At 37.1% G+C, this 12,727-nt stretch overlaps 1 protein-coding gene across 1 annotated transcript in view; it reads right to left on the bottom strand.

The window, feature by feature from the left end:
- Positions 1-755: 755 nt before the first annotated feature.
- Positions 756-12,727, bottom strand: part of LOC105623781 — a 14,511-nt gene continuing 2,539 nt past the window's right edge. The window contains 4 exon segments of the mRNA XM_012205161.1: positions 756-953; positions 1,262-1,528; positions 1,599-1,655; positions 3,538-3,765. Of these exon segments, the coding sequence (XP_012060551.1) occupies positions 756-953; positions 1,262-1,528; positions 1,599-1,655; positions 3,538-3,765 (750 nt within the window).

The raw sequence follows: 12,727 nt of genomic DNA, 5'->3' as shown, positions 1-12,727 counted from the left end.
GCACGCCGACCAAGTCACGAGAGTATTATTTATCACATCACGGAGTCTTAAAGGAATCCAGCAACACGACGAAGCTGTGTGTGATGTTCAATGACTCGTTCAACATCGGAGACGCGATTTCCTTGAATGCGCACTTGCTGGTTAGTTGAAGGTAAGTCGAATTTGTTATTGCAACTCGCCGATGTACTGTTGTGATGGCGTTATCACAGGTACGTCTTCGTAGCGGACATCGAAAAGGTATACCGGCAGATTTTGATGCATCCAAATGACCATGATTTGCAGCGGATCATGTGGAGGCCTGGAAAAAATGAATTGCTTCAGGAGTATCAACTTAATATTGTCACATACGAGCTGACTTGCTCTTTATCTTGCCATATGTATCTATCTCATCAATTTGCCGACGACGAAGACTTGCGATACCCAGGTACCGCCAGGGGCGCAGCTGCATTACGATAGGACGTGGATGATGTCCTCACCAGAGCAACATTGGAGAAAACCCTAGAAATTCAAAACGAACTCCTGAGAATCTACACGGTGAGCGGATTTCTGTTGAAGAAATGGGCCGTTAACCATGATAATTTACTTGTCGCCATTCCAAACAAAGATCGCACTTAGCCAGATTCCCGAGCTTGGAAACAAGGTGAAGGTTATTTGGATCCCGCCGATGATTGCTTCACATTTTCGAGTCGCCGAAATTGAAACAGAACGTTGTCACTAACAAGTCAATTATGTCGCAGACTGCATAGCTGTTTGACTCATTGGAATGGCTGGTTCTGGTGATAGTGCGGGCCAAGATCTTCATCCAGAGTGTCTGGTTGCGGGGACTGGGACTTCAGTAAACGACGCCAATGCGGACAAGTGACAGAACTTCCTGATGATCTTCCCCGCGTGGCAGACATTAAAGTTGGCTGATGATCACTGAGCCCGACGACGTCATGGAGATCCGCGGATGCCTACGAAAAGGCATACGGAGCAGCAATGTATCTGCGTAAAAGGGAACATAGTGAATGGCATACGAGATTAATAATTGCAAAGACAAAGGCTCCATTGAATCAGATATCATTACTTCGGCTGGAACTATGCGCCGCCTCCCTTCTCACGCGGCTAGTCCACATGCGAGGTTTTACGCATGTCAGAAAGGTCTATGTATATGTGGACAAACTCCACGGTGGCATTAGGATGGATTCGAGGTCATCCTTCATGATGGAAGACGGTCAATCGAGTGATATAAACAGCCCTTCCGGAAGCACAATGGCATCACGGACTGGGAAAACCCAGCGGATTGGGCATCACGTGGGCTGCCTCCGGTCGATCTTGCACATGACTTATGGTGGCAGAGACCCTCATGGCTGTGACTCATCTCAGTAGTTGGACCCTTGCCTGACCAAGAACTTCCAGAGCCATTCACAAAGGAGCAAGATCCACGCCGTGGCGACCTATCGGACGAAAAAATGGACCTCTTGATGGTATTCGTCATTGCAGAAACTGCGAGTAAGTGCTTGGTGCCGTTGTTGGCGACATTCGCGACCTGGCATTCGAGGCGAGACAATAATGAATTCAGAAACACTGACTACAAAGGAGGTGGACCTTGCACTGACCTCCTGACATGGATCTGAATAGTGCAGGGAGTTGCCTACAAAACTGAAATACAGGTCCTGTTAAAGAACAAACTTTTGAATAACAAAAGCTCTCTTTATACCAGGTATATAAATATGAAACCGGAATTTACCAATAGATGGCCATAGCTGTCAATGTAGTTGCCGTCAGACGGCGCCATTGACGCCATTCCTTGTTCTGACATCTGACAAAGATTTTCAACTCACAACAAGTTTCATACAACAGAATAATTTGTAATAGCGTTGAACATCGAATTTTGTACCTGGAAACGATTTGCGGATAGCATTGATTTTCTGTTACCATTTGAAGAAAACTGCTGCAAAATCGCATCGAATGCTTGTCGAAGTATTATGATGAGCATGCTCTTGGTAAATCACAGTGCTTTGAGTGGTTTAAAAAATTCAAAAGTGGTGATTTTGACGTGAGAAATGAAGAACGTGGAAAACCACCAAAAAAGTTTGAAGACAGCGAATTGCATTGTTGGATAAGGATGACGCTTAAACTCAACAACTCGCGGATCAATTGAATGTAACACAAGAAGCCATCTCCATACGTTTGAAATCCATGGGAAAGATCCAGAAGATGGAAAAATGGGTTCCACATGAATTGAATGAAAGATAGCAGGAAAACCGAAAACCCACTTGCGAAATGCTGCTCGCTAGGTACAAAAGAAAGTCATTTCTCCATCGAATTGTGATTGGCGATGAAAAGTGGATATATTTTGAGAATCCTAAGCATAAAAGATCATGGGTAACTCCAGGCGAACCATCGACATCGACTGCAAGGCCAAATCGTTATGGACGGAAGACAATGCTTTGTGTTTGGTGGGATCAGAAAGGTGTGATCTATTATGAGCTGCTAAAACCTGGCGAAATCGTTAATTCTGAACGCTATCGACAACAAATAATCAATTTGAATCAAGCTTTGTGTGAAAAATGACCGGAATAACACAAAGTGATTTTGCTTCATGATAATGCACACACAGCAAAACTGGTCAAGAAAACGATGGAGGCATTTGATTGGAAAATACTTTCGCATGCGAAAGTAAAATACTCACCAGATTTTGCTCCGTCCGATTACCACTTATTTGCATCGATGGGACACGCATTTGCTCAGCAGCGCTTCACTTCTTACGAAGATGTACGAAAATGGCTAGATGACTGGTTTGGCTCAAAAGAACAATAATTTTTTTGGCGTGGCATCCACAAATTGTCAAACGGGTGAAAAAAATGTATAGCTATCGATGGGCAATATTTCGAATAAAATATTTTTTATCATTTTCATGCAATAAACGTGTATTTTCTATTAAAAAATTCCGGTTTCATACCTGAGTAGATTAAGCCCTTTCATGGATCGGCAGGGTTCTTTGAGTCAGAGGAATAAAGCATGCACTCACCTACGACGAGAAACATCCTATTATTCTGCCAAAGAGATCAACACTCACCAAGCTTATCATGGATTCCTGTCATTCAGAGACGCTGTACGGAGGTGTGCAGCAGACGCTGTGCTTAGACAAAAATTCTGAGAGCCTTGTGGATACTAATGAAGAGTCACATACATTAATGTCATCGATGTGGGCGATGGCGGGCGAGATCACAAGGCACATAAAGCTTACATAATTTTTGTGTGTCTCAACACTAGAGTCGTGCATCTTGTATCTGATTACACAACAGATGCATTTCCTGACTGCTCTTTGTCGATTCATATCTCGATGAGGCATGTGCCAAACAATTTATTCAGATTGTGACATCAACAAAGTTGGTACCGACTCCGCTCTTAGGAGTATGTTTCAGACGGGCATCACTGTCGCGACACATTGGACGGGTCCTGACAGAGAAACAGATTCACTGGCGATTCAATTAACCTGCAGCATCATACTTTGGAGGATTGTGGGAAGCAGCCGTCAAGTCAATCAAACACCATTTGACACATGTCATCGGAGATAACACTCTCATCTATGAAGAAATGACGACGTTCCTCACGCAAGTGGAAGTATCTCAACTCTCGACCACTACGACCAATGAGCGACGATCCCGATGATCTGGCAGCATTAATGCCAGGACATTTCCTCGTTGGATCGTCTCTTCTGGCAGATCCTGAACCATAGATGGACGAGTCAATACAGTATGGAGCACGCTGGCAACATATCTGGCATCATAACAAATGAGGAGTCATTTCTGGGAGCGTTGGGCCAAAGAGTACATCCCTGGCCTGATCGATAGAACCAAGTGGTGACAGGGCGATTCAAAATCTCGAATTAGGCAGCTGTCTTCTATGAAACGAGGTCACACCGCCCACCAAGTGGCCACTTGCACGCATTACGGCTCTTCATTCTGATTAGGACGAACACGTGCGCGTCATCTCTGTGAAGACGTCCTCCTCCGAATTCACGAGATCATTGGTGAAGATTGTCCTATTTCTAGACGAATCAAGACAGGATGAATTAATCTCCGCGCCTTAGAATAGTTCATACATTTCATGAACACTTTATATCATATTATACATCATATCTCCTTTCATATCTAACTTAGCATATATTTCACGCAAGTTTCTTGCTAATACAAGTACCTGTCGAGGAAGTTCGCGAATAAAAAATTAAATATTTTAATATTTTCCTTGCAAAACTGGTGCGATGGAATTACTTCATTTAATTATTCTTTGTGACATTCGGTTCTTGTTTTATGCGATGTAGAATTCACAAATAACTTATCGATCAAATTCACATCCTCGTAATTTTCACTCACATAAAGCACAATATCCCATAATTACGTTCATCGCGTTAATTATTGCTTCATAATCACGAGAGATAAACGGTCAGATCGTCGCGCCGCGCCGGGCGCGTAAATGAATGACATGCGACATGTATCTTCTTTACTTACCACCGTAATCGTTGATCGTCGGTTCCATCTACGAAGTGGAAATGTTTGGAGCGAGGCATAACTTAATTTCCGATCAGGGCAATAATTGGTATCGAGATCAAAATTGCGTGGCGCTTCGCGCGCGACAACGTCACGCGTAACGCAAAGTAGCGCGAGACGCCGCAACGGGGGGACCACTTTATGCGTCGCACTCCCCATAAAACAGTGAATTTTTTGTTTTTAAAACAATAAATCACTGCTGTGAAGATTCCTAATCTGAATAATTATCGACTTTAATAATTAATAATTCGGTTCAGGGCAGAGCGACGTTTTTTTTTCGTCATATCTTTACTTTTACGCGAAAGCGATTGAGTGCATTTTTATCAAAATTTGAGGCTGCTGGAATCTTCTTAACATTTATCATAACCTTATGATAGTTTACATCTCTGTTCTCTGTATTGTTCGAAATTAATTTTCAGCACTCGTTGCTCGAAGATCATGATCAAACCCGCCATCTGCTAACTCGCATATCAGATTTGCCAAATGCACTTCTGTCGCGATATACAATAAAATCGACCACCTATATATATATATATATATATACATATATATGTATACATACGGTAAACCTCGTATACATAGTAGATCGAACTACCTTGAATTGAATTCCCGTAATCTAATAGAATTAATTAACAATTAGAAAAGGGAGATCATTGTTAAGAAAAATTATTAATTAATAAATTATTATAAACAATTGACTATATTATCAATCATATATAACTATCAAGTTTTATACTGAATTGTGATAAATCGTCAACACATACATAAATTCTTTAGTACGATTTATTACCTGGATTCTCAATAATATAAGAGGTATTCTTAAATTCATATCTGGATAAAACATCATCCGCTAACATCCAACTCCAAATCTTCTTTTCAACCTTCTTCAGCCAAGTATTATCTAAAGACAATATAATAGTATACAACACATTATTATGTATAAAATTAATTATGTGTAATACAGACATGAATCAATTATAACTAAAAATAATATAGAAAGACAAGAAAGATATTCTATTCATAATTCACAGCCAATTAGACATGTTATTCAATAAGAAAAACTAATGTAAATTAATTTAATAATAAGATTAAGCAACCGATCAATTATATGTAAAACACGTCTAATAATAATTCTAACGCGTTAAAACGAATAAAATTGTTAAAGTTTTTTCTTAAATGTTACGTTCAAATTCCATATGCATGGAGCTGACGAAGTGAACGCACAGGAACCGAATTATTAGATCGATTTAGTCATGTTCAGGCTCCGGATCGCAAAGGAGCTGTGAGGAAGGACGCAAATCGCATTTTGCTTCGTCCTGAGGCTCCTAATGAGCTGAGCGAATGGAAAACGAAGTGGAAATCTCAATTTAAGCTCAGCTAAACGGACACATGAGTCGGACGTACTTTTAATTTAAAGGGCCCAAACTGGGTCAGTGTGCCGGGAGGATGACGTACAGATGTGCAGTACGTCCGTATGTCCTGACTTTCGGTCATGGAACTTAATCCAAGTGACCAGGGAGAGGGCGAAGTGCAACCGCAGAAGAGTTTATAAAAAGAAGTTTGAAAGAAGAAATTTTTCAAATTAACTCTCAAACAAGAGTTAAATTTAATAGTAATATAATAAAAGAAATATTTATCAATGCAATTTTGTTATATGATTTCTTTGATTTGTTTCGTCTTAGTTAGGTTTTTTTTGTGCGTGTGTGAAAGAATCATGTGGCAGAAGGGAGAAATTATGGAGAGGAATAACGAAGAAATAAAAAGGGAAGAAAGTTTTGATCTGAAAGGATTTGATCTGATTTTCCTCGGACGATGATATTAACGGACGGACATGATCCGGACGGACATGATCCGAACGGACAGGAGCAAGCAATTATCGTGACAGTGACAGGAATTGAAATTATAGCGTGAACAGACTGCAATTTTTATTTTCTTTTACATGGGAACTCAAAAGGGAGAAAGACAGAAAGAAAGAAAAGAATAAAAATAAATGAATAATAAAATGAAATAATGAAATGAATTACCGACGAAAGAAAAAGCAAGGGCGACCAGAAAAGACATAAAGGTACCGAATAGAAGTACTTATTACTGAGATGCTCATCGGTGGAAGTCCTCCGGCCAGGACGTGCGGGATTGGTGGTGTTTCTTCAGCACTAAATCTTTAAATCTCGCTGGCCAAATATGCAAAGTCAATGGAATTTCTCCCTGCTTCTAAACTCTGAATTATAAAGTGTTGGCTGGTTAAAAAAATAAGAACTTCGGACTGCTATGTCCGTCCCCAGAGAGAAATTAGGAAAAAAGAACATTGAATCCCATGAAATCAGGAGTTTTATAGTAATCTGCCTTGATTAACTGCACATTGATTGGTGAATAAGTTCGTTAGGTGGTGGAACCTATTTCTTGCTTCCTAATTAGTCAAGGATGAAAAAGACTATTGACCGGAATGTAGCGTGGAAGTGTCATCCTTAATTTTATGATCTTAAAATTTATGAGAAAAGCGCACGTGCAGTACATCAAAGACGCGCATGTGCAGCGTCGACACGAGACTACTCAGAATCTACCCCTGAACGTCGCTTCTTAGATTTTATAATCACAGACTTGTGAGAATTGTCCGCGACTTGACCGTTAAAAAGTATTTTGGCGCTGGTCTTATATTTTCAACTTTGACATATTTATTATTATTTTAGCTGTAGTATCCGAGGGGCATGGACTGTCCTTTTGGTCTCGCCGCTAGTATACATGTATTTTTATCTCGGAGCGACATTTACGAGGAGATATTGGATTCTTCGTTTTAGTTTTTAATATGGGAAAAGAAAATTTTTAGTCTTCTCTAAGCTATAACTTCTTCGTTTTTTGCTGTCTCTTTATTTCAATGAATTCCAGATCTCCAAAAGAAAAGAATCATCCGCTGGACATAACAAAAGAAATATCATTCTCGCAGTAGAATAAACTTCGCCGCATAGCACCATGACTCACAATTTGCTGATTAAAAAAGTTAAATCACGCGATCATGCCATCCATAGCATAGATACTTTGTACGACGAATCATACCTATTTTTAAACGTGAAATCACTATGACTGAGTGAGTCTAGTCTAGTCTCGGAACTAGCACGTTACCATATAAGGAACGAAATCAGCTTCTTCAACAAGAAAGCTAGAGTACGGTATCCATTATCTAAAAAACTTAAGTGTGTAATTATGTTATTTACCTTTGTCTAGGATAATATAAGAACTCCACTCCTAGCAAAGCTAGCTGAAGCTCTGCTCTTAGCGAAGCTAGCATTAATTTTAGTAAGCCAGCTTTTGCAAACCTTGTGCGAGTGAAAGTATTTTCCTAAAGACATAGCTTAGCGTTACTGTAATCTCTGTACTCAGAAATATATTTTAACCTAATAAAATATAAATATAATATATATATATTATAACCTTAAATTCCAAGTGTTAGTTATTTCATTAATAACCTTTCACTTCCACTAGAAGTCAAGTTCTTCAACAATCATCGATTCCAAATCAGATTTCAGATATAAGAATCAGTTAATTATCCTGGAGTTTTAACCCCCCTTAACGAATGAGGAGCAGACCTACAACAGTATCGCATCTAGAATTCCCTGAATGGACACGGTTTTATCACTATCAGCTGTTGTCCATTGCAATGCGGACGTGAGTCGCAGGACGTAGGATGCGAGTCAACATGCGGCGCGGCACATCTGGTTGGTCCGCGCGGGTTCGCGGTTCCCGTCGCGGTAAAGCGCGCGAATTTCCCCGATGCAATAGGGAAAATTGCAAGTGCATTTTGGGCACCCGACGGCTGAGAACACTTGACAAAGGTGGAAAAAACTTCATCTCTTTGCTATTATTGAGGCCCATTGATGGAAACCGGTGGTCAAGAACACTCGATAGATGCAGAGCTTTACCTCTGGAATCGTGCCATGCGTAGAGAAAAAGTGGCGGAGAACGCTCGGTGTAACAGAGTACACTCTGTTACGGAAAATTCCTATCGGAACTGCAGTTGCATTAGCGTTAGTTGATCGGTGGAGAACACTTGGCAAGACAGAGACACTCTGTCTCAGATTGTTCTCGTTCATGCAGCGGATTCAGGATATGTCGGTTGATAGCTGCTAAGAACTCTCGGCAATGGCAGAGTACGCTTTACTTTTTTTTCGCGCTCGCGGCCGGAGGATTCGAATCTGGATTTTTTCGGATTTTTGGAGCAATTAGCAGCAATAGGAAAAAAAGAAGATTCTGTATTAGATAAACGCGTCTTTTGTATTGTTTGCTTCCGCTTGTATTGTTTCAGAATCAACGCTTAACAATATGAACGGAAGATAACGGAATTCGAGTGAGTTTAGTTAACTCCGAAGGAGCGATTGTCATCAACGAGTTACACATCTAAGTTCCCAGTGTATCGCGCTTTGGTGCTTGTCGGAGCGATGTCCGGACGGTATTTACACTAGGGACGATATAAAGATTTATCATTACAAATTGCAATTAAATTGCATTTAAATTGCGATTAAACTGCAAATAAATTACAATTAATTTGTGCATAAATTGAGCTCGATTTGCAATTAAAGCACGCTTAAATTGCAATTTAATGACGCTTAAATGAAAATTAAATTATGCTTTAAATCCGTTTAATTAATACTAAAATTGCAACTCAATTATGCTCAATTTGCGCTGAAGTTGCGCTTAAATTGCGCTTAAAATGCCCTTACATTGTTCTTAAATTGCGTTTAATTTGCCGTCAAATGGATTCAAATTGTGCTTAGATTACAGTTAAATTGAAGATATATTGTGCATCCAAAATGCTCTTAAATTGCGCATAAATTGCAGTTAAATTGCTATTAAATTACGCATACATAACGCATAAATTGCGCATAAATTGCATTTAAAATGTAATTAAATTGCGCTTAACAGGCGCTAAAATTTTAATTAAATTGCAATTAAATTGTGGTTCAATTACGCTCAAATTGCAATTAAATTGCATTTAATTTGTTTAAAATTGTAATCCAATTGTTTAAATTGCTATTAAAATCGGCTTAAATTGCACTTAAATCTAAATTAAATTACAATTAGTTTGAGCTTAAATTGTATGCAAATTGCGCTTAAGTTGCGCTTAAACTACAGCTAAATTGCATTGAAATTAGACTTAAGTTGTGATTAAATAGTGTTTAAACTGCAGTTAAATTATGTACATAATGCGCACAATTGCAATTAATTTGCATTTAAATTGGGCTTAAATTGAAGTCAAATTTGAGGTTAAATTGCAATTAATTTGGACTTAAATTGCGCGTAAATTGCGCTTCGATTACCTAAATTACGGGGAAAATAGCGTTTAAATTGCAATTAATTGCGTTAGAATAGTCTTAAATTTGAAATTAAATTGCATTTACACTGCAATTAAATTACACTTAAATTGCGCTTAATTTGAGCTTAGATTGCGTCTAAATTCCGCTTAAATTGAGCATAAATTAAGATTCTATTCCTCTTAAAGTCTGTTAAAATTGCGATTATTAGACGCACCAAGAGTGCACCGCACCAAAAGTTCATAAATTATATTCTCCAGAAAGTGCATAAAAATGCATGATACCAAAAGTGCCTAAAAACTGCATCAAAAGGCATATAATTTCATCGCACCAAAAGGACATAAAGTGGCATCGCACTAAAAGTGCATAAAAGTGCATGGCATCAAAAGGCATAGATTGCATCGCACAAAAATACAATGCATCAAAAATGCATAAGAAGTATATCGAAACAAAAGTGCATAAAATTGCATCGGCACCAAAATGCACACAAAAAGTGCATTGCACCAAAAGCGCACAAACTGCATCGCATCAAAACTGCATAGAATTGTATCGCTCCAAAAATGCATTAAAAGGCATCGCAAAGTTGCATAAAAATTGCACCGCAGTGAAAGTGCATAAAATTGCATTGCTCCAAATATGCATTAAAATGCAATATAATTGCATTGTAACAAAAGAGTATAAATTTTTAACGCAAAATGTATAAAATTGCTCCAAATATCACATAAAAATTGCATAAAAATTGCTTTGCAGCGAAAGTGCATAAAATTCCATTGCTTTAAAAATGTGTTTAAATGCATCAAACCAAAATAGCGTAAAAATTGCATCATAACAAAAATGCATTAAATTTCATCGCATCAAAATTGCAAAAAAATAACATCGCATCGAAAGTACATAAAAATGTATTGAAATAAAAGTGCATAAAATTCAATCGCCCCAAAAATGCAATAAAAAATACTTTGCATAAAAATTGCACAAAAATTTCAAAAGGGCATAAAATGGCATCACACCAAAAATGCATAAAAAATGTATTGCACAAAGAATACCTAAAATTGCATTGCTACAAAAGTGCATAAATGTATAACTCACCAAAATTACATACAAATGCATCAATAATGCATAAAAATACATCGCACCAAAAGTGTATATAAGTGTATCGCAACAAAAATGAATAAGAATGCATTGCACCAAAGTACATAAAAACTCGCACTAAAAATGGATAAAAGTGCAGGGTATCAAAATTGCATAAAGTTCATCGTACTTAAAAGTGCATAAAAGTGCATCGCACCAAAAGTAAATAATATTGCATTGCTCCAAATATGCATTAAAGGACAACACATCAAATTAGCATAAAAATTGCATTAAACAAAAAAGTGTATAAAATTGTATCGAAAAGGGCATGTAATTTACATAGCTCCAAAAATATATTAAAGTGCATTACATCGAAATTACATAAAAATTGTATCATAATAAGGTATACAGAAATGCATCGCACTAAAAGTGCACAAAATTTCATCGAGCTAAAAATGCATTAAAGTGCAATCACACTATAATTGCATAACAGCAAAAGTGCACAAAATTGCAACGCTTAAAAAATGCATTAAAGTGCACAGTACCACAATTGTATAAAAATTGCATCGCACCAAAATTGCATAAAAATTGCATCGCAATAAAAATACATTGAAATGCAGCTTATCAAATGTGCTAAAAATTTCAGCACATTAAAAATGCTTTAAAGTTCATTTTACCATAAATGCATAAAACTTGCATCGCAGTGATAATACATAAAATTCCATCGCTATAAAGGCTGCGTTCCGTAACTCACTACCAGTACTGACAGCATGACGTTACTCTAGTGTACTGAAACAAGCGTTTCATTTTCGCAAGTATACTGCCGGTATACAATGAAATGATAACGGAACATTACTTTCAGCATTGCGTGCAACTAATACATAACAATAATTTTAATCTAATTTTCGTCAATAATATTTCAGTAAATTATAGAAACTCTAATAGTTAATTAATATTGTGCGTATTATCATTGACTCAAATTCTAGTGAGTCTGATAGTGATTCCAATGAAATGGATTCCAATGAAATTTTAACATTTAATAAAAGATATTAATAAAAGATAGAAACACAATATATATTAAAAATACGATGTAAAAGATATGTAGAAGATATAGTATCTCGATACAGATAGACAATTTAAAAGTCATTTTCGATATTTTTATAATTTTTCATTCTATGTAATGGTATGTACATATTTCTGTGATTACTAAAATAACTATATATTATATTTATTTCAGATTAAATTGAAATATTTTTTATTTCATATTAGACTTAATAAGGCCAACACTAGAAAGAAGTGCAAATATAGATAAGCTCACAATCTCTCCTGAAAAGCAATTATTACTTGCTCTTTGTAATGGTAACACCTAATTCTTACAGATAATTATAGAAGTATATGCAACAATGATATTAATATTAACAATGAATATATAATCTATATCTTTTATTATAAAATATACAATACTATCAACATATTATATTATTTATTTTAGATGGTAAGTGATCACTTTGATGTTGGCATAAAGGTCTGTTCAGAAAGTTGTTAATGCCTTTTATTTCTTACTTGAAACATTTATAAAATGGCCAACAAGGGAAGACGAAAAAAAAACGTTCAATATTGAACAAAACTTATATAATTTCCCAAAAGTAATTGGAGCAATTGATGCGACACACATATTGTATTACAATATCTAAGATTCAGAAGCATATATCAATAGAAAAAAACTATCATTTAATGCAATTAGTGAGATGTAACGACATATTAAGTGTACAACTTTGCTTCCGCCGTTTTCCTATAGATGGCTTTAGCAGTAAGTGGTGG

Source organism: Atta cephalotes (assembly GCF_000143395.1).
Source record: "Atta cephalotes unplaced genomic scaffold scaffold00002, whole genome shotgun sequence".
NCBI lineage: Eukaryota > Metazoa > Arthropoda > Insecta > Hymenoptera > Formicidae > Atta > Atta cephalotes.
This window is presented reverse-complemented; position numbering and strand designations above follow the sequence as displayed.